Source organism: Falco punctatus (assembly GCF_963210335.1).
Source record: "Falco punctatus genome assembly, chromosome: 5".
Taxonomy (NCBI): domain Eukaryota; kingdom Metazoa; phylum Chordata; class Aves; order Falconiformes; family Falconidae; genus Falco; species Falco punctatus.
In genome coordinates this window covers 1,936,442-1,957,969 of record NC_137584.1, presented here as the reverse complement: position 1 = coordinate 1,957,969, position 21,528 = coordinate 1,936,442, and the positions used below count along the sequence as shown (strand labels likewise).

The 21,528-nt window shown below is 40.9% G+C and overlaps 1 protein-coding gene across 6 annotated transcripts in view; it reads left to right on the top strand.

Moving 5' to 3' along the window:
• KLHL32 (kelch like family member 32) overlaps positions 1-21,528 on the top strand; it is a 136,302-nt gene that overhangs the window by 109,165 nt on the left and 5,609 nt on the right. For 4 of the 6 annotated variants that reach the window (XM_080389048.1, XM_080389046.1, XM_080389045.1 and 1 more), the window contains 4 exons: positions 5,724-6,450; positions 15,265-15,323; positions 17,776-17,968; positions 19,943-20,037. In XM_080389048.1, the coding sequence (XP_080245174.1) occupies positions 5,724-6,450; positions 15,265-15,323; positions 17,776-17,968; positions 19,943-20,037 (1,074 nt within the window). Of the gene's footprint in view, positions 1-5,723; positions 6,477-15,264; positions 15,324-17,775; positions 17,969-19,942; positions 20,038-21,528 lie in introns of those variants that run through there. The other 2 variants (XM_080389050.1, XM_080389049.1) reach the window with 2 other exon arrangements.

Genomic DNA, 21,528 nt, shown 5'->3' with positions numbered 1-21,528 from the left:
GTCCTTTCTCCTAAAATGAGAATGCTCACTCTGTTATTGTATTTAAGATTTCCATTTGTTTTAATAAGACAGTGTGAATTCGTTGTTTTGAAACTGTATAGAATTTGTTTCCTTTTATTTGTTTTTTGCTCCCCCCCCAAAAAAAAAAACCACAAAACAACCCACAACAAAACAACCAAAACCAACTTCAAAACCCTCATTTTTTTCCACTACTGTCACTTTTTGGCTTCATCTCAGTTATTAGAGACATTAGATGGTATAAATTAGCCTAATTCCTTTGCAGTCCACGCAGCTACAACGTGAATACATCAACTAAAGAGCACACCAGGATGACTGTAATGGAGTTCCCTTGGCCCTGCCTCCCACAGAGCCCAGGCCTGGAGGCGCATTTTCCCTTCCAGAGCAGCAGACGTAAACTTTCCCTTACACTGACTTTGTGACTTAAAGTAGTTTCTAAGTGAACCTGGGTCTAATGAGCGTCTCAAGCTTTTTTCACTCATAAAGTAGCTTGGCTTTTCCGGTTAGAAAACTTGCTGTGATGTCAAGCGAAGGTCTGGCATGTTCCCAGCACAGTGGCGTGCAAAGGGCCGCGGGGGGATGCTGAACAGGCAGGGCACAGGCGCGCCGGGCTCTCTCGCTTCCTGGGATAGCTGGCAGCCCAAAAGACCAGGTAACTATTTATTGCAGGGTTGCCTGCTGCAGGAGGGAAACTCTTAATTCAGCTTTAACCTCCACTGCCTCTGTGTCCTCTCCGGCTGTGGTATGTGTGTGGCACATGCACCATTAACAGCAGGGAGGGAAGGACCGCACTCTGAGGCTGTGTGAATTGGACTGTTGAAGCACCATGCTGGAAGCAGAAGCAGCTGCTGGAAATGCAGTGAAATCACAATCCTATATACAGATCTGCTTCGATGTATGCTCCAACTGTGACACGTTACATTTTTCCGTCTGTTTTCTTCTGTTTTGAGAAGGTACTCCATTGCTAAATCAAGTAGTGTAACCTTGGAGAAGAAAAATCCTTTGGGTTAAGGTTTTAGAATAAGGGAATTAATCTGGTTTGAAAATCCTGTCCTTCTGAGGGTCTACTTTTGTCATTTACTTAGTTTAGAAGATGAATATGGCAAAATATATTATTTATTAAAGTTGATATAGGCACTAGGCTTTAGCTTCCTTTTCTCACATATTCATACATTAAAATTAATAGAAAAGAAGCTTCTAGCAGTTTAAACAGAATTTGCCTATAATGGCACTAGGAGTAGGAGTCTTTACTTATTTTTTTAATTATTTAGCAGCAATACAAATATTTTAAACCTCAAAATTGTGTATGGTGTCTCTGTCTTCACGCCCCACCCCCCCACCCCCCGCCTTGCTTACTTGTTTGCGTTTTAAACACAGTTGTAATGTCAAGTGCTATTGGTGTCTCCTTGCAGAGGTCTGAATGTCTTTCCTTTCAGTGTCATAAAGTGTATAATGACTTTGAGTTTATTTTGCTAATACTGATTATAGTTGCTAGTCACCGCTGCCAAAGAGGCTAAAAATTTGTCACTCTAATTAGTGTATAGATGGGGTGAATTTTGGAGTTTCTTTGTAGGCACCAAGTTTCTGAGTCTGAATTAAACAAAAACTGAGTAAAGGTGGTAGAACTTGTATTGATAAATATACAGGTGCTTGCTGATACAATTCTATGGAATCGTGCTTCTGCCATATGTTCGTGAGAGTTTTATTTGCCACCTCTACACTGAAGGAAATGTAGAATTGTATTACAGTCCATCAGTAACTATTTCTACTAAAAGCAAAAAACTTGTTTGGGAACTTAATTTTCATTCTTCTGAACTTCTCCAGCTTTCCAATAGCTGCCAGACCATCCAGTGACTAGAATATCTGTTCACCCACAGCGATAATTCTACTTTCTTCCATGCCTACATAGTGTGAGACACTAGGTTCTGCTAGAGACCACCATAACAATGTGTGCTGCCTAACAAGTGTGGTAGTCTTAAGGCTAAGTTTTTGAGTGACCCTAAACCATATGACCTGTTCCGTAGCCTTGTGTCACAATTTAGGTCCTGTATTCTATGAATATACATAGAAATATCTACATTTGTAGCTTAAATTCCTGGCAGTTATTTTAAAGAATTGTCCCAAAATTAATTTATGGTATTTAAAATTGAGTAACAGTCATTGTTATCAATAGCAAGACAAGGAGATAAAAACATTACAGCTTTTAGCTCTTACGGCTTTTTCTCTGCCTTGGAGTGCCGCAGGTAAGGTGTGGGTCACATGGAATACTGTAGCCAAAAATATGTTTAAACAGTAGCATGAGTTGATTTGGACAGGAGCTTCTGTAGTACCCGTTGTGATTCCCAGACCTTTGTTGCCTCCCTAAGACCCAGTAGAGTTTCTCTGCTGTTTATCAGGTGCCTACAGACCATCCAGGTCATAGTGATGTGCAGGGTTCTTAGCCCTGCTTTCTAAATGAATGTAGTAAAATGCAGTACTCCACTGCAAAGTGACCTCAGATTTGGGGTCTGGTAAGAGCAGCAACCTGCACAAACGACAGCCTGGGATTTACCTTACCCTCCCTGTTGCTGTTGCAGTTGCTTGTCAGAAGGTAGTGTAGACCAAAGATACCTTTAGGTGCAGAATGTATAGGATCCTAATGAAATTGCAATATATTTAATTTGGAAAGGTAAAAAAGTTATCATAAATAAAGATGCAGGACAGATGAACAGGGATGAAATAGTGTAGGAAAGGATGGAGAAATTTCTTGGTTCAAGACCAGGACTAGTTTGTACATCTCCTTGTGAGTGCCAGCAGAATCTTTGTATCACTGCACCACTGCTGCCGTGGATCAGAAATTCTGCGATTTTAGAGAAATGTTAAGCAATATTGGTTTAAGTGAAACCTTTTTTTTACAACTCCAGGAATAGTCTCAGTACTGACCTAACTCAGCATGAACCAAGTTGTTTTTGACAAACTTCATGCAGTGGAGAAAATGTATTGTAATGGGGATGCCCATCCCTTCTGCTGCAGATTGCCACGCGTCCCATATGCACAAACGAATGCAGATACTGTGTCTTTGAATGGTATGAATTTATGTGGTGTTGCTTGTGTATTTATATAGTATTTATTGGGGGGAGGGAGGAAGGATGATAGAGGAAAGAGGAAGGATGAAGTTCTAAGATCTTAGGAGGCATTAATGTTAAACTTCCGTTAAAAGCCTTGTGGTTACCAAGACCTGGTTTATGTTAGTGCATGTCTTTTAAGAGTCTTGTAGTGTCTGTTGTTATGGCACAGGTGATACCTCCACGATGCCATTTTTTATGTGAGTGAAGGCATGAACTATAAGCAAAAGAAACAAATCTGTTGGATGCAAGTGATGACAGATAATTTTTTAAGCGCGTTTTGTGAGTTCTTCTCTTTTAATACAGCAACCCATACGTCATTCAGTTGGCATGAATGCATTTGGTATCTTCATCATGATGAAGACGGCCTAAATTTGACTTCAGTTTCAAGTGACTAGTCAATAAGGAGAGCTAAGTGCCTCTGAAGGCTTTGAGGAATGATTCACATGGCCTAAGACATGGAGTAGGGAGTTGCCTAAAACTACTCAGTAGGTGACACCTGACAGAGTTGGTGGATTTAGAACATGTGGATATAATGCTCAATGATTTCTAGTCCATAAACACTTTCAAATATATTTAATTAAAGCCATTTTTAGTAACCATTCTGAATACACGTAGCTGATGCATATTTTGAAACTCAATACAGCATTTAACTGACTGAACCACTGTTGCAATTTTTGATGCCCTTCATTGATTCTTTGTTCAACAGTGGTTGAATAGCATGGTGGAGAAAGTGTTTCAAATTAATCTTAATGAGAAGGTGATTTTGTTTTGTCATCTTCCCTCTTGGACAGAATACTGAAGCAGCAATAAATTTTATATACTTCTGTGTATATGAAAGCCATGAGTAACAGGAGCCTTTGTTTTCAGCTCCTTCATGTGACATTTCCATGAGCAGTACACGGTAGTTTTAGCTGAAACTGTTATTATCGCACACCTAGTTACAAACTTCTGCTCCATGAGTTCTTTGTCAGAATGAAATGAAATATCAAGTAGAGGAGTCTGTCCTCATCCAGAACTAGTCAATGTCTTTGTTAATAACTTGGATGAAAGAATAATGTGGGGTTTATGTTTTTGTACAATCAGAAAGGGGGAATGGTCTTCAAGCACTTTCAAAAATATAATTAGGATTGAGAATGATCTTGACAGATTGGAGCAGTGGCCTGAAGTGAATAGTAGAGTTCAGTAACGACAGAGAAAGCACGGCACTTTGTGGAGGTTCTGCAGAAAAAAGAAGTGAGTATAGTACTCAGCCATAAGCTTAAACATGAATCAGTGATGTTGTAGCGCAGTGACAGTCTCGTGATGTACAAACAAGAATGGCATAGAGTGTTACAAAGAGATCCTTCCTATTTGCTACTACTACAGCCTTAAAAGGAAGATTATATCCAGTTTTCAGAAGTAATCATTAAGAAAGAGGAGCATTTCCTTTCAATAACAGAGAACTGTGAGCCACACACCAGAGGTGTAGAAAATGTGACCCAAGACGGACTGAGAGACTTTTTGATTCAGTGAAGAGGAAACTGCAACACACGTTAAAATGCATCGAAGGCAGAGGAGAAAAGGAAAGCAGTAAACTGTTGCTCATTCTGTAGGATGGATGAATTTCAAGGGTTGCTCTGGGAGTTCCAGAGCTCTGGAATATAAACCCACAGGTGGAAAATGGGGCAATGAGTTGAAGGGTTTAGAGCTCCTGCACAGGTGAAAGGAAAGTCTCTCTGAGAGGATAATTGAGCATGGAAATGGTTTTCCTGAGGAAATTTGGCTATCCTCATCACTGGAGATTTTAAAGAATATCTTATACTACAGCCCTTGAAATGGTTTAGGCCCTTCCAAGCCTCTTTTTAGACCTGGTTGGATTCTGTATGTAATTGAAAGGTTGTGTTTAATCTTGGCTGTTGATCCCTGGTACAATTCCTGGACAGTTTCAGAGTCTTCCTTGCTGCTTTCTGTCAGTCCCAAACCAGCAGAGCTTCTTCTCTGGCTTAATTTCTGGTCCCTTTACACTTCTCTCCACTTTATGAATGAAATAAATGGAGAAGGAACAAGAATACTGAAGGATTCAATATGTATTTTGTTACATTCCTTCAATATTTTGTCATAAACAGAATGAAAGACGGGGGGAGAAAGGGCTTTTCTTTCTAATCATCTAACCATAATCCTACTTTTCTTGCTAATATACCCATGGTCTCCAGTGATCCCATCGCCCTGCATTTATAGTATTGCTTCAGCAGCTTGATTCTGGGATAATGCGGTCTCCTACATCGCTAACGGTTTGCACAGTGAGAGTATTGCGTAGCAGTATTGCAATCCAACAATGTTTAGGAAATTATTTAGGGGGAGTGGTGCAATACAATGCTCTTATGTACATTATAGGTAGAGTTTTAGTAGACGGCTTTTATGCTGACTCATATGCTTTCATAACTGCTTTTTATATTGATAAATATTACTACTGAGGCAAGTGTATAGCTGCTCCTGGAATGCAAGCAGTTTTCAAAAGACCAAATTTTAACAAGAATTGTACACAAGTAATTGGTGTCTTGTTTCTCCCTTCCTCCCCGCCCCCCCCCCTCCCCCCCCCCCACTTCCCCCCACTTTTAGCTGGCTGTGAGGTGGTTGGAACATAACTGCCGCTACCAGTACATGGATGAACTTCTCCAGTATGTCCGCTTTGGCCTTATGGATGTGGATACACTGCACACTGTAGCTCTTTCTCATCCTCTTGTGCAAGCTAGTGAAACTGCAACAGCACTTATTAATGAGGCCTTGGCTTACCACCAGAGCGTCTATGCACAGCCAGTCTGGCAAACCAGAAGGACAAAACCACGCTTCCAGTCAGACACTCTTTACATAATTGGTGGGAAAAAACGTGAAATCTGCAAAGTGAAGGAATTGCGGTACTTCAATCCGGTAGATCAAGAGAACGTTCATATCGCAGGGATCGCAAACTGGAGCGAGCTAGCACCTATGCCTGTAGGGAGAAGCCACCACTGTGTTGCTGTCATGGGAGACTTTCTTTTTGTAGCTGGTGGAGAGGCAGAGCACTCTACCGGGCGCACTTGTGCGGTGAGAACTGCCTGTCGATATGACCCCCGCACTAACTCTTGGGCTGAGATAGCCCCGATGAAGAACTGTCGGGAACACTTCGTGCTGGGAGCGGTGGATGAATACCTCTATGCCGTAGGGGGCAGAAATGAATTGCGTCAAGTGTTACCTACAGTGGAACGCTATTGCCCCAAGAAGAACAAGTGGACCTTTGTACAGTCCTTTGATCGATCGCTCTCATGCCATGCAGGATATGTGGTGGATGGTCTTCTTTGGATATCAGGTAGAAAATGTTTCACACGGTTTGAGGTACTAACAAACTACCAAAATACTGTCTTGAATGAAAGTAATAAATCTTTAGTTTATATGTCTTAACAACTTTTGTCTTAGGAGATGGATATTTCAAAGAATTTAAACCTAGAAGCATACAATCAAGCCTTAGATTAGAAGTATAGGAGCATAACGTACCTATACAATATTTTTTGTCTGGTAAATATCTCTCTGTGTTTCAAAGCTGTGTATATCCCATGAGCTACCTCCAGTCGCCATTCATACCTCACAGTGAATGGGAATGGTGATGCACTTTGGGACAAATTTCCAATGACAAATTCTGGGTGCTTCCTAAACAACAAAAAACCAAGACCCGGTTTCTGCAGTATGGTCTGGTACCACTGCATTTATTCCTGCTTATGAAATGGAGAATTAAGTCCTTGTTGGCTTGTGTCAATCCAGGGCTTGAAGGCAGATCTATTAATTGCTCCCACCTGCTCTTCAGGATGTTGTAACAGGCCAAGATGGCCTTTATTAGAAATCATGTAGGGCTCTGACTGGCCATAATAAGTGCACAGGACTGCCTAGGTGTAATCATAGCTTTATGGAACAGGTAGGTGAAAGGCCTTGTAATCTTAAACTAACATATCTCTTGCAACGCAGTCTGATATACCTTTTAATTTACATGTGCACGTTGGATGGGAGTTGAGGACATTGTGTCGTCAGTCTTTATAGTGACTTTTCTGGTATTAGTTATTTTGGAATAAAGTCAATGCTGTCTACAGAAGATTTGACAGAAAAACATCCACATTTTAGTAAGAAGTGTGTCATGGAAGGTGATAAAGTTGTAATATTTATCAAGGAAGTTAATGAGTAAATGGGGCTAGTCCTTGAGGAAAATGTTCGGTGATTGACATCTTCACTGTAGATACCCTCTGGGGATTTTAATATGGTCTGGGCTGCCTCTGGTGAAAAAATGGTATATGAACAAAAGATTAAGTTAGCTACTTAGGCCTTCGCTGTGCTTCTGAAAGTATGTCATTTAAGTTAGTGGAGCAACTTACAGATGTACCTTTCTGCCCATGTGGAATAAGTGCCTTATGGGGATGGATTCCCAAGCATTGGTGGGGGAGGTAGCAGGACGGGTATCTAATTTTATACATATATGCTAAAACAATGAATGATGACTTTGAAATTAAAAGCATGATGGAACATAGAAAATTGCCAAGATCGCTGTCAGATGCTTTGAGTCACATTCTTCAGAAACTGGCATTGAAGGAGTATTGTAGAGTTTGTGCTAACCCTGAAGTACGCACTTGGTGGGCTTTGAGACCCACATACATAGAGACAGAGGGTTTCTGCTTTATGGTACCAGCTGGGTACCAGTTCAGAGCATTACCCTGTTTATTCACTACCTTACCTATTTTATCTGTGGAGGGGGCTGTGTGTATGTGATGGGCAGTTCAAATACATGGATGCTACTACTGCTGTGTCTCGATATTATTTTTTTCCCCTCCTGTGTTTTACATTTTTCAGTCTCTATGAAAAACAGGGCTTTTTAGGAAATTGTTAAGCATTTTACTATGAAATCATTGAAAAGCATTAGAGACGTCCACTAGTGTGTGGCCCTTGCTCCAGTACACAAAAAAAGTAATGTTTACGTTTTCTTAATTTCATATTTTTCTGTAAAAAACAAACAAACAAGCAAAAAAAAAAAAAAAAAAACAAACAAAAAACCAAACCAACCAAACCAATCAACGAAACAAACAACAAAAAAAACCCAAACAAAAAAAAACCCCAAGCCAAGGAAGTCTTTGGTAGGGATTTTTAAGTCAAATGTGGGACTAATCTTTCCAGATATGCTAGGAGAGGGAAAATTTCAATTAATGTGCTTAGTTACAGAAGTGAAATGCCTGCCTGCCTGTGTATTTAAATACTATCTGCATTTATTTTATGAAACAGTGTGATATTGTTTTCATGGATATGCTTCTAATACAGCTGTAGAATCAGGGGCAGAGGTAAGTGGAAGCCTATTAGATAAACTCTTTAAAACTGGGCAAAACAACAAGAAATACTTCATCAGTATTGTTCCATTTATATTTGAAAATGCTACCAACGTAATTTCTGTTGTAAAGTCACAGTAAGGAGCAATGTTTTGGGCTTTTTTTTTGTATTTTATATAGTTTTTGAGAAAATGCTTAGCAGTTTTGAGGTGCTGGATTCTGACAGGTTATTATGAGGTATGACAGCGTACTATGCAATACTTCAGTAGGGTATTGATCTGAATTATGTACTCAGATTGAAAACTAGTTTCTGTGTATTGAATAGAGTTATTTTAAAAATAAAAATAGATGGAGATGCAATGTGTAGCTAACTTTCTATTATTAATTAATTGCTTAGGGCCAGAATGTAGCTCACTCTACATGTATATTCAGGGGCAGGGGAACAGTAGAGAGAGATGTTTTGTTGTTCCAAAACTATCAGTAGTCACTGCTGAAAAAAATCCACCGTTCATCATCAAATGTAAGGTGTTAGCATAAAGTCATCAGTAATGCAGGAGGGAACCTAATTTTGAAGTATGTGGCCTAAAATGAAGTAATTAAAATTTTTAGTCTGAGTTAGGGATGTTTCTGAACTGTATTCCTGCTGCTTTTTCTGGGAAATAAGTGTCATCAGCTAGAGCTGTCAAAGTCAGTGCTACTACCAGCTGGCAAGGTAACCATGAAAATGTGCCCAATTTTTTAGTAAGTGGACAAATTAAATTGGGATAATACAAGTTTCTAGCCTTTGTATTTGTGAAGATATTAATCAAAACATGACCCAAACACTGACTGTGTACTTACTCTATAGTCAAAGCATCAGTGCCTCTGCTACAGCCCCTTGTCTTCCAAAGGCTTTGCTAATCAAAAGCTGCCTGGACTTAAGGGGTTTCTATTATTATTATTGGGATTAATTTTCAGCTTTATTTTGCTGCTCCTTTGGGACAAATATGAGATGGAATCAAAAATAATAGAGCATAAAATCATGGCGAAGGCATCAGGGAAAGGAAATGTGCTAAACAAAATGCTGTACAAGTATAAGCTCACACTGGCAACAGGAGATAGATGGCTGGTGTTTCAGGTGACAGAGGGACTCTTAAGATGCCACCACCTCTTTGAAGTTTTTAACCTGCCAGAAGGCTCAGAGGGAGCCTTCTGCACTCTGGAACTAATCGGACCCTCTGGTCAGCACAAGTGGGTTCAGCTGTCAAGTTTTCTGAGCTCCATATATTGTAGAACATATTTTTATGTTTGTGTCATTATTTTTTCTCAATTTTTTTATTTTTTTCACAGCTCTTATTTTATTTTATTATTTTAAAAAATAGATGAGAACTCATTAAAATAAGTTCTCTGTATTGACAGTACAGCATTGGGCAGATGGTTTGGAAATTTTGTAGAAAAATGAATCTCACAGGCCCCAGTTAACATCTGACACCATGACCCATTTCACAAATGAATTGCATGCCACATGCTTGAAAAGTGAAGTATTTGAGTGAAAGAGAAACAAGATGCACCAGACCCTTTGGAATTCAACATTACAAACAATCATTCCTTATGAGAGCAGGGAAACATTTTCCATAAGACTGAGAACTTGACCTATGCCTGTTGCCCTGCACATGCAAATCTGGACACCTGCTTTTCTCTGCACCTTAACCTTCCTCCTCCCTTACAGGTGGAGTGCCCCTGGGGACAGAGAGGGCAGGGAACCTCTACCAAGGCAGTTCAGTTCTGGGCCGTTGCTGCACCTGCAGCTGGGGATTAGGAGGCTTCCCCTCTGCCTCAAGTGCTCAAGAGATTAGCACATGAAAAGTCTTCTCTAAAGCGAGGTATTGTGCTGTTGTTTCCCAGAGGTCTGAGTTGCTGACCTTACCTGTGTCAGCTAAAATCACATCTTGACATGCACGTGGAAACTCAACTTGGGGTAAACAAGCCAACCCCATACAGTTGCTTTGTATTTAACAGCTTTCTCTTCAAAATTCAAGGTTCTTTTTTTATTCTTATATTTTTCCTTAATGGAGATTTTGTCCAAGGAAATGATCGAGAACCTGTATCATGGAGAATTATTCTGAGTTTGCAGGTGGTTTGGGTTGAAAAGTATTGCCTTATTATCAGTATGCAGTTGTGGGAAGAAGAAATTTTTTTTCTCAGTAAATGCTTTTAAAATTATTTTATGAAAAATAGATCTGGAATAAATAGGAATTTGTGGTATCTAACCCGATCAAGTTTTGCAGTGTGGCTGGCACAGAAATTAGCAGAAACAGGAGACCAGCAAGTACATAAAAATTGCCTCAGTGGTCCAGACTTAGTTTGTACATGGAACAGTGTATTATTATTATTATTATATTTTAATAAGGGTACTGGATCTCACACCTTTCAAGCATGGGTGTTATAGGTTTGATGCCATTGATTCTACTTGGATTGAATGTAAACATCAGGCTTTAATGATTTAAAAAAACCCACAAACCAAAACCAAAGTGCAAACAAACTAGGGCTTGTGGCCCTCTTGTTTGCAGCTAGATAGCATCCGGGATGGAACAGTGTTAATTGGAGCTGCTGGTGGTGTCTTCCAGGGGACTCGTTAGGATGGAAGAACATGCTGCAGCTCAGCTGTCCTTTCTGGGCTGGCTGAAGTGCAAGGCAGTAGGCTTGCATGTTGAGGAAGGATTGTCTTGTGTTTAGCACACAGACACATAAGAGAGAAGAGATTTCTATTTTAAAATAGCAGAGCACCTTGGGGTGCATGTCATGAGTTTCTATATATTCCCTGGGTTTGCTGGAAGCAATACACCCGGGAGCTCTTTGCCAACATGTAGTTTTACACGTCTCCCGGTGAACTGGGATTCGTGCGTGCAGCCTAGCACTTGGGGACTTTGGAAAGAGTTGTGAGATTTTCTGGGGCATTTGTATTGGATTAGATTTTATAAGTCATACAGGGGTCTTACTAGGACATGTTATAAATATGGATTATAAATCTTTGATTGGGAAAATGCTGTTGAATCTACTGCCTCCCACCCTTCTCTTTTTGGAAGTGTCTTTACTGAAGGTGTTTTTCAGTGCACTTTGTGGAACTGTTTAGGGGATTGTAACAACCCAAAATATTTTCCATCTGTAGGGAAGAGCTGGACAAGGTGGGTCTTGGAATCCTCCAGCAACTTCCTCATGTAGAGGGGCACCCGTGAGTTGGGAAATAGGGGTCCTGGAGGGCTTAAAAAGCAGGGCTCACAGCCTGCCAGGAGGGAGTGCAAAACAGTGACTGGTAGTGTAAAAGCGTTGTAAGCCCAGGGGTTGGATGCTGGGCTTTTCATGAGTGTCTTCTCGTGTCTGTACAAGCAAGAAAGACACAGGCTTGTCTTGAGGGAGCTCCTTGCCTCCCAGAAACTCTAGTCCTCAAAGCAAGCTGCTCATGTCGAAGTGGTGCAATCATCACTGTTCGTAAACCCCAGCAAGTGCTGACCAAACTGTAAATTTTCTGTCATTTACCCAGCCAGACATTTTATCCTCTTTCTGTAACTGATGGGTTACTACCCCTTTAGCTGCTATTGTTTGACATCAAATCTAATAGCATGGTTTGTATTTTTAAATACTTCTTTTTACATTTTGTTACAATGCCTCCCTGCCATTCCCCTTCTGTCCTGATAGAAATCACTGCAGAGAAGTTTAAGAAATTATCTTGGAATTATACCTTTTTTTCTGGGAAAATATGTGTTATTTTTAGTACTATTTAAACTTTTTTCTTTTCCTTTTCCCATTTTTTAAGAGACATATTGCTGCTCTTTTGCCCTTTCCCAGCTCCCTGGAATTGTTTTAAAATTAGTTCAAGAGGACATTACAGACTTGTTAAATTTGAATTTTGGCAGAAAATTTTAAACTTTTGCTGTAGCACTTCAAAGTTAGGAGGAACTTGAGTTTGAAAATTGATGCAGATATAAGATGGCATATTTAATGACAGATGTATCTATAGAAACCTGTTAAGATGCAGATTATCCCCCTGGGGAGGGGAGATCAAAACTGCCAATCTATAAAATATACTTGTTAGGGGAAGGCATGGAATCTATCTCTGCGAGCACTTTGATTGCAGGGGACAGTGTAGCAGCATGTGGCATCATAACCTAAGAGCAGACAAATCAGCTTGATGACTTTCAAAGCCAGGAATACTGCTGGAGGCAAGGGTACTCCAGTCTAGAAGAAATTAAAACATATAGAGACTGTTATTAATTCCAGATCTATTTTTGTGTAGTCAAATCTGTATGCAAATCCTTAGCATCTCATTTTGGCAGATTAATCTAAAAGTGAAGAGCAGTATGTGAAGGGAATGTAATGATAAAACACCACAGATGAGCAATATTGCAGGGGAAAAAATGTAAGCTGTGTACTTGATATGAGGGGCTCTTTGTGGAGAGAGGCAAATCTTGCTTATTTGATTATTTCATTATTTTACAAGGAAGCAACTCCCTTCTTTCTCTTCTTCTCCACATCTTTCCCCCCCAAATTAAGGTGTCCTCTCTGAATGGAAATATATGACCCAGCACTGTGTTTTTGATGCATCTCATGTAGTTTAACATTCTGAAGGTAATCATCCAAATAACTATGATTTTTATCTTTCAAAATATGAATATGACATCTCATTTTTAAACATTACGCCAGGAGTGAAAATAACTATGTAAAAGAAAATCAAATTACAAAACATATTAGAAAAGATTGTTTTGTGCATGTGGCTGTGAAGGCTGCAGAGACCAAAACAGACTGTGAGATTAGACATGGGAAACAGTCCTTGCTTTCCAGTGTGTGTTCTTGTATGTGTACTTCACAGGTGCTGTGATGGGCAGTGTGTAGCAGAGCGTGATGGAAACAGTTTGAAAAGACTACATCTCATCCGAGCTGTCTCTTAGCTTGTAAGCATCCCTGAGCTGGGAGCTTGTGCTACCTACCGTGCCTGTGCTGGCAGAGATGCACCCAAGTAACAGTGTTGTTCCTCCCTGCTACTGTGGTTGAAGACAAGACACTTGAACAGGTTGTCTGTAGTTTCTGCTACAGATTCTGGGCCTCACTGAAGTTATTTGGAGTGATCAGAGGGTACATTTCTGCTAGCAAGTAGTTCAGCCCAGTAGGAGCAGATCAGCAGATAACACTTTGGTGCCGAGTTCTCTATATCAACTCCATGTATCCTTCACAGTTGTTGCTTTGGACTAGATTTATTGTGGTCCTCTGGACCAGATATTCCCAGTACTCAGCTTGTACAAAACCATCTGAAAGACCAGTTATTATTTCACACCCTTATGCCCCATTAGGCACCGCTGTACATCTGGAGCAGAACTCCTGGTTTAACTTCAAGGCACACCGGTCCCACCCTACAGCCTAAAATGACATGTGAGAGGTGGGCAAGTTGCTTCAAAATCGCAGTATCGCTCTGAACCAAAATGCTGAGCTAGGTGCAGCTGGAGGGTGACAAAACGAGGATTCCCCAGCATGGAGCCATGTTAACATTGGTTGGAAATAAAAGAAAAAAACCCACAGTGGCTTTAGTAGGACTGGGCCATAGCTCAGTCAGCAGGAATTAAAGCAGCTCTGTTGCTGCTCTCTCTGAAACAGGGGATGTCCTCACAAAAAGGGAAACATCAACAAATGTTTCATCAACAGATGAAATTCCTTCCTCTCATTGCTGTGGATTTTGTCCATCGTTGACAAGTGTGGTTAAAACTATGATACAGAAAGCTTGTCTGTCTATACGAGTTTCACTGGTGTGTGGCCACTGGCATGCCCTCGTTACGTCCAGACTCTCTGGTAGGACGGCAGGTGAGGTGCAGCTTGCAGGTGTTATTTCTGATCCCATCTTCCCCTGGGCCCGGGGCGGTGACAGAGGGGGCAGTGGGACCTGCAGCAGCACTGCAGTGACACCGTGTCCCTCCCCAGGGCGCTTGAGCACACTCAAGAACATGGTTATGCAGGTAAGATTACAGACTTGTGACAGAAGAGTTTTTCTACCAGTTTACTCAGTGAGATTTGCCATTTAAACCCAGTAGAGACCAGGATGATCAGGCATTAAACGTATACCGTGTTGAGGTAAACAGCTGGTCTGCAGCATCTACTTGGGTCGGAGTCCATTCTGGATTTTTCTGAAGTGCTTTTTACCTTGGTTTCTAAACATTATTGAAAAGTAAATGGTAGTGTTGGTTGTTTCTGGTCACTGTGAAGGAGCCTCCTAACACAATAAGTCTGACTAAGACAGAAGATGTTCTCCCTGTGATACAGACTAAATATAGGATTTCCTTCAAATATATAGGCAAACACAGTCACACAGGTTTGCACTATGCTTTCCAGCTGGCAGTAGTGTCCCACGTCATGCTCCTGGTTAGGCAGAGCTCCTCTCTGACCGCTTCCTTCTCTCTGATACAAGCCTTACCTCTTCCTCTTTTAAACCGCGTCACACTTGCACACTCCTTGGAACAGGGACAGGGTATATCTTCGCATCTTGATGAGGTCTGAATACACAGTCATTTATAAACATATCAAATTTTATCTCCTCTTTAGTACATAGACTTAGTTTTACAAAGGAGGGGGGGGGGGGGGGGGGGGCTGTTTGTTATTTTGTGGGTTTAGATGTTTGACAAATATCCTACTTATTACGTTGCAACCGGAATAAAAAATGCAGTGGAATGTAAGCATAAGTGGTGGTGTGCAATGTAATTATGTCAGCAAATGAACCCTAGAGTTAGTTATTTTTCTGTACCTGATCTGATCTGGTTTTGTTTATATGAAAAAAACCTAACCTGTATAAACTTTGCCTTTAGGAGGAGTAACAAATACTGCACAGTATCAGAACAGGCTCATGGTCTATGATCCTAAGCAGGTGGGTATCTGTGCTGCATGTGTTTCTGTCCTATGTTTTGCTTCAAACAGGTCTTAGCAAATACATACAATGAGTTGGTAAGGCTAAAAATGCTGACCATCTGGATTAGTGGTGTTTTAAATTCACTTTGTACTAATGTGTGAGTTTAACGGAGTAATGGAGACCCTGACTACTTACTATGTTTTTCAGCTTGTGGGTATTAGAAACATCTGAGATTAAATCTGAGATTAAATACAGAAATATGCTTTAAATTCCCCGTATTTATCAGTATTTATTTTCCTTGGTGTGTTGTTCGTTGTTTTTTTGGGGGTTTTTTTTGGTAATCCAGCAGCCCTGGGCCACGTGCACTCCAATATACTCCAAATCAAGACTGCTCCTTGTCATTGGTATTTCTGCTTTGAATTGCATGTGTGGGCTTTTTGTTTTCTGCATATTTTCATAACTATACTACCTGGCTGTGACTTATTCTGCTGACTCCAAGGGTGCCTATCATTTTGTTACCCAAGCACCTAAAATATCTTTTAGGGATTATTTCATATATTGTGTGTATGTTTTGATTAGGTTAGCACGGCTCAGTAACCATTTCAGAGGGTTAGGGCATGGTTATGCCCTCTTGCTTGTATTTGGAATTTAAGCCCTAAGCTTGCAATCAGAGTTGCATAGCTTGATTTACATCCACGCGGAAGAGTATTGACTTTTCTGATTGTGGAATAGGGTTGATTGCTGTATTTGGAACCAAATTGTGCCAGGATACTGCCATGTGGTTCCCACTGACTTTTTAAAGCATAACACATACGGGTCCTGAAGCAGAAAGCAGGCAATGACACACCTGCCTCTTTCTTTTTGAGGTGCAGTTTTATGCGCTGATTGTACGAATGCTGATTCTGTCCTAAATCCAAGTAGTGATTACAGGCAGCAACCTTATTTCGCTTATGAGGGGGACATATATTTAGATACTGTGTCTCTGCTGTGCGTCTTTTGCTTTGATTCTTTACTTGCCGATGTGGAAGTTGCACCCCAAATTACCAGTGGCAGGGCTACTCCAGCATGCCGTGCCGACGGTGAGAAACCCGGCCTGGCAAGTAAGGAGTTACAGAGGAATTGTGCACTTGCATTCTTCAAACAAGGTCTGCTTCGTGTTTGTACACACAAACTCTTTTTAAAAATTCTGCGGGCATATTGTTTATGGTGGGTGCTGGAAACCATCACATCTGCTTGCATCTCGCACAGAATCTCAATAACTCTATCATTCAGCACCAGCGCTTGCTTCTGCGCAAGGCCTTTGTGGCGAGTCGATAATGCCTGCCATCTGCCACAGAGCACACAGCTACCTGCCAACAAGCCGGCTGGGGTGACCTCTGCTTCCTCACCGCTGATTAGTATTCACACCCCGGCTTATTAGAAATGACCCCACCAGGCCCCTCTGTTTCTTTGCCTTTGCAGCGCTTTGCGGCTCACCTGGCAGGCGCTGCAGTGGAGGAAGCTAAAGATATAATCAGGGGATGCAGGCAGGCTTAGCAGAGCAGATGGTGTCTATAGTCTGGTGTTAAGAGACTGGACTGCTAATGCAAACATTAATGCCTAATATTCAACTATTACACATTGAAATGTATAGCTATACATTGCGGAGGTTAAAAGGCAGTAGTATTAGAGGCTCTTGAGTTACTGCAAGCGGTAGCACATGTAAAGCAAAGAATTTCCTCACAGATTCTAACTTCCTCCACTTAAATAAATTAATCTTATCCATTGCCAGGTCATTTGATTCAGTAAGCGTAGCAGGAGCAATTGTTTCCTTGGTTTTAAAATACTGTGCTTTAATCCGTCTTCTTCTGTGTCCTCTTGCCCCTCCCCTGAACAGGTAGAATTCTTGAATATTATTAACTAGGAAGGAAAATATGCAAAAGAACATTACTTGGTAAGCACCCACAAATAAAGAGTTAGCATTAAACCAAATACATGAATCATTTGAGAAGATTCTTTAGGAAATAATTTTTCCCTGTTGCTTCATTCCCCAAGGATAAGATCAAATAAGCTTCTGAGTAATGAAAGGTAGAAGAATCTCTCTTCTCTCATAACAGCTAGTTAGTACAGATAATTTTAGCGCTGTATACAAAGGAGACATCTAATAGTCTTGCTTAAGGAGGATTTGCTACTGAATTACAAAGAATAATAAAAGCTTTGAAACCCGATGAGCTAAACAGAAAAAAAACAGAGCAAGAAATACTTTTAATGAATTTAAATGTGAGAACTGTAAACCACATGTTGAAAGACCAGTATATCTAGTCAGTGTTATAACCAGCACACATTTAACACATGAACAACACAAGTATACATACCTGTGATTTCTGGCCAAGGGTAAGGAGAACACAAGTAACATGCTACTATTATTGTACTGCTAATATAGGTATGCCTCTAAGCAGTGCTGAGACAAGTTTTCTCTTTCTCTTTCTAGAATAAATGGTTAAGCCGTAGCCCGATGTTGCAAAGGAGAGTGTATCACTCCATGGCTGCCGTCCAAAGGAAACTTTACGTGTTAGGTGGGAATGATCTCGACTATAACAACGATCGGATTCTGGTTCGGCACATAGACTCCTACAGCATAGATGCTGACCAGTGGACACGTTGCAGCTTCAACATGTTGACAGGTGAGTATTGTACACCAGATAGGGAAGCTTGCTACTGTTAAAATAAAACATCAATTCTTTTCCCTTTAGGTGCCTTTAGTATGTGGAACTCTATGACTGCTGCAATTGCTTCTGATTTAGGGACCTTCATTGGCCAAGAAGACACTGTTCTGGCATTCAGTGTTCTACAAAACACTTGTTTTAGCACATCGTAGGCTAAATTCTTAAGAAGGTACACATTAATTTAATTAATCAAAAATAATTTGTCCTTGTATTACCGGTACTTGCTTTTGAATCCCCGGAAGCTTGCCTGCAGTGGTAGGTTTAGCTCCCTGTTTGAGTGTACAACAGGCAGATATGTCTCTGCCATAATACTGTTTTGTTGTGCTTCCTGCTGGCAGGGAAAGCTGATATCTGTTAACCATCACTTATTTCTAAACAGTATCTTAATAAATTACACCAAAGGAGGTGTCTTTGTTGGAGTTCCATCAAGTCAGGGATGAGTTGAACAGCTCAGTTAGCTACAGGGTCTGTAAAGTTCTTCTTGACCATCACACTGCAACTCAATGTTCCTGCCACCCAGTCAACCAAATTTCACCGCCACCTGATACATTTCCCAGATGAACTACCCATTTGAATCCCTGGGAGAGACAGGTATGTGACACACTCTCGGAGTAGCACCAACATAGCTTTGCAGAAAAGGATGGGTTTCCAGGACAGGGCAGCATTAATGTTGGGGCCATTCTCTTGTGTGGTAGACTTGGAGCTCAATTAATAACAGTACTGGCTGCAAAAACTTCCAGTGCAGACTGCTGTAGGAGTCCTAGAACTAAGCCTACCTCACTTTTCATCTTTTTTCCACTTGGTTTTGAATTGATTTCTGAGCTCTACCACTGGAAAGGATACAAAAGGATGTAGGAGCTTATCTAGAAGTTCAGGATAGCTAGAAACACCATGTCAGGGAAATGAGTATCTGACAAATAAGGCAGTTGCCTTATGTCATCTTCCTCCTGGTAGGTTTAAAAGCTGCTCTTGTAGCAACTTTGTTCTTTAAGATATTGCATTGTGTTTCTTAATCTCTGGGATCTGAAGAAGGGTTGCTTGGTTTCTGAGTCAGGTCATTAGAGCGCTTGATGGACATTGGGAGAGAGACATAGATTAAAAAGGAGCTACACACTGTCAGACAAAATTAGTTTTTCATATCCCTTTGGCTCTCCAGTTGATTATTTTATTATCTGGAGGAATGTTTGAGGACATAATCTGATTTGCAACTGCAAAAGCACTGGCACGGCAGGCACCCTCATTCTGGAGCTGACTCTATACCTCTGAATGCTGTGAGACAGTAGTCTCTCCTCAGATACAACCTGGTGGGTTGTTTCCACAGCCTGCACCTGAAGAAGCTATCTAAGCCTTTCTTTGTATCTCTGCAACTGGTTGTAAATGTGCCTGTTGCACTGTGTAGTGCATATTCTTTTAAGGCTGTATTTATCCTTCAAAACTTCCAAACTTGTTCAGGAGACTGTTGCTATGGGGATGAGCTTGCACAGCATCTTTTGCGGTTTTCACCCTACTTGTACCTGGAGGAATGAGGGGGTGAACAGGGGTGGGCAGAACGTGAGGGGCATTCAGCTTTCTCAGCCTACGTGTCTATTTGGATGTTCACGCGTGATGATAGCAGCCGAGAGGCAGGTGGGGAGCTTGCCTATGAAATACACGTGTACAAAACCCTGTGCCACTGAGGAGGCAGCAGATGGTTCCCTGCACAGCCTCAGTTTATTGCTCATCTGGGGTATCTCTCTGGACAGCACCGTACAGGGCTCCTGCAGAGTGCAAAGAACAGCCCTCATGCTTCACCTTCACTCTTACATGTTGTGAATTCTGAAACAGTCGAGTTACTGCCAGGTGCATTTGCATCCTATTACAGAACTCCAACATTCGACGTTAAAAGGGTTAATTAAACACTGAAAGTGGTTTCTATTTCCTTTTTCGCTTTAGGTCAAAATGAGTCTGGAGTCGCTGTCCACAACGGTAGGATATATTTAGTTGGTGGCTATTCGATTTGGACAAATGAGCCTTTGGCATGTATCCAGGTGAGTGATTTAGGTTTCTTTTAAAGTCTTTTCCAATAATTTTGCAAGGGTACATTTTGCACAGAGGTTATTCAAAAAGGAAAACGCATGCGAAGTGGAGAGATTAAGGGTGTTTCTTATGCAGCCACTGAACCTGACAGTGTTCACACGGACACAGAGAGGAAATGCTGTGGATATTAAAAATCTTTCCAGATGAGCCAATAGATGCAATTCTTTTAAGTTATTCTAGTAAAACAGGGTTGAGGAATCTCTCCTATGGCAAGATCTGGGTAAAATAATAGGTACATATCCTCAGGTTACACAATTAAGTTGAAAATTAAAAGGGTTGCAGAAATGGATGATGGGGCGTGGGCTAACAATTTTCCAGCCCATCTTGTACTTTTTTTTTTTTTTCTTCTTTCCAAGTTGTCTTTTTGAATAGCTGCCAGAGTTATCAAGTTGTTCTTTGACAAAGTTCAGTCAGCCTGCAACCTGCCCTAGCACTTACTGCTTCAAAGCTGGAATGGAGGTTTTTTGATCCCTGCTGTAGGCAATAGGTTGTCCAACAAACTCTTCCGCTCTCTTATCTTTTGTAAGAGCAGCTTGCCTGCAGATCCATGGCTTTCAGGTATTCATGTAAAGAAATCAGGAATTCTTATCTTTCTGCATGTTTCTGAGTGAAGCAAGTCTGCATCACAGCCATCACTTTTGTGACCAGCTGAGCAATTACAGACAGAAACTTTTGTTTACATCTCAGTTTCTGCACTTTTGCTGATAAACATTTTCATTTGCTTCCAACTGTTTGGATTTTAGGATTTCATCTCCAAACTGTCCCGTAAGACTAGAAATTAGACTTAGCATAATAAGGGAATGTATTAGATATTGAGCTGCTGGTCTTAAAATGAATGCTTATTAGTATGGATTTGTAAAGAATAGATCATGCAAGATAAGCAGATGGAGCCATGTTCTGGTCATAGTGTAATTATGTTTTACCAAATGGTTGGAAACCATACCTAACAATTGTTATCGGAAAAAAGCCATGCAGACTGGCTTGGATGACAGTAACTGACACACAGTGCTTCAGATGGAGTAGCAGCACAGTATCAAGGTGGTGGCTGTACTTCACCAACAGGCTCGTATATAATCAGCAGGTACCTTGCAGTATTGCAGCTGGGTTTAAATACTGCTTAGTGGCAAGGGAAAGTGATACTGGGATCTTGCTTTCTTAAATGGACATTTGTCCGCATCCCCAAACTGGTTGTGAACTGGCAGCCCGCTGGAGACAGTCCCTGCATTCAAGGAAGAAGTAAGTATAATGAGTGCTTTGGCAGAGCTGGGTGAGCTGCCACTTCTCAGCTGTTGGCAGCGTACCTGGCTTTAACCAGCAAAACTAGCCCTTTTATCTTCAAATACAGCAAATGCGAGGTTACTTTCTCCTTTGGAGGAAAAAAAAAAATATCACTTTTTCCATATACCTGCATTTTCTTTTAAGTCAATCATTTATTTGGCCTT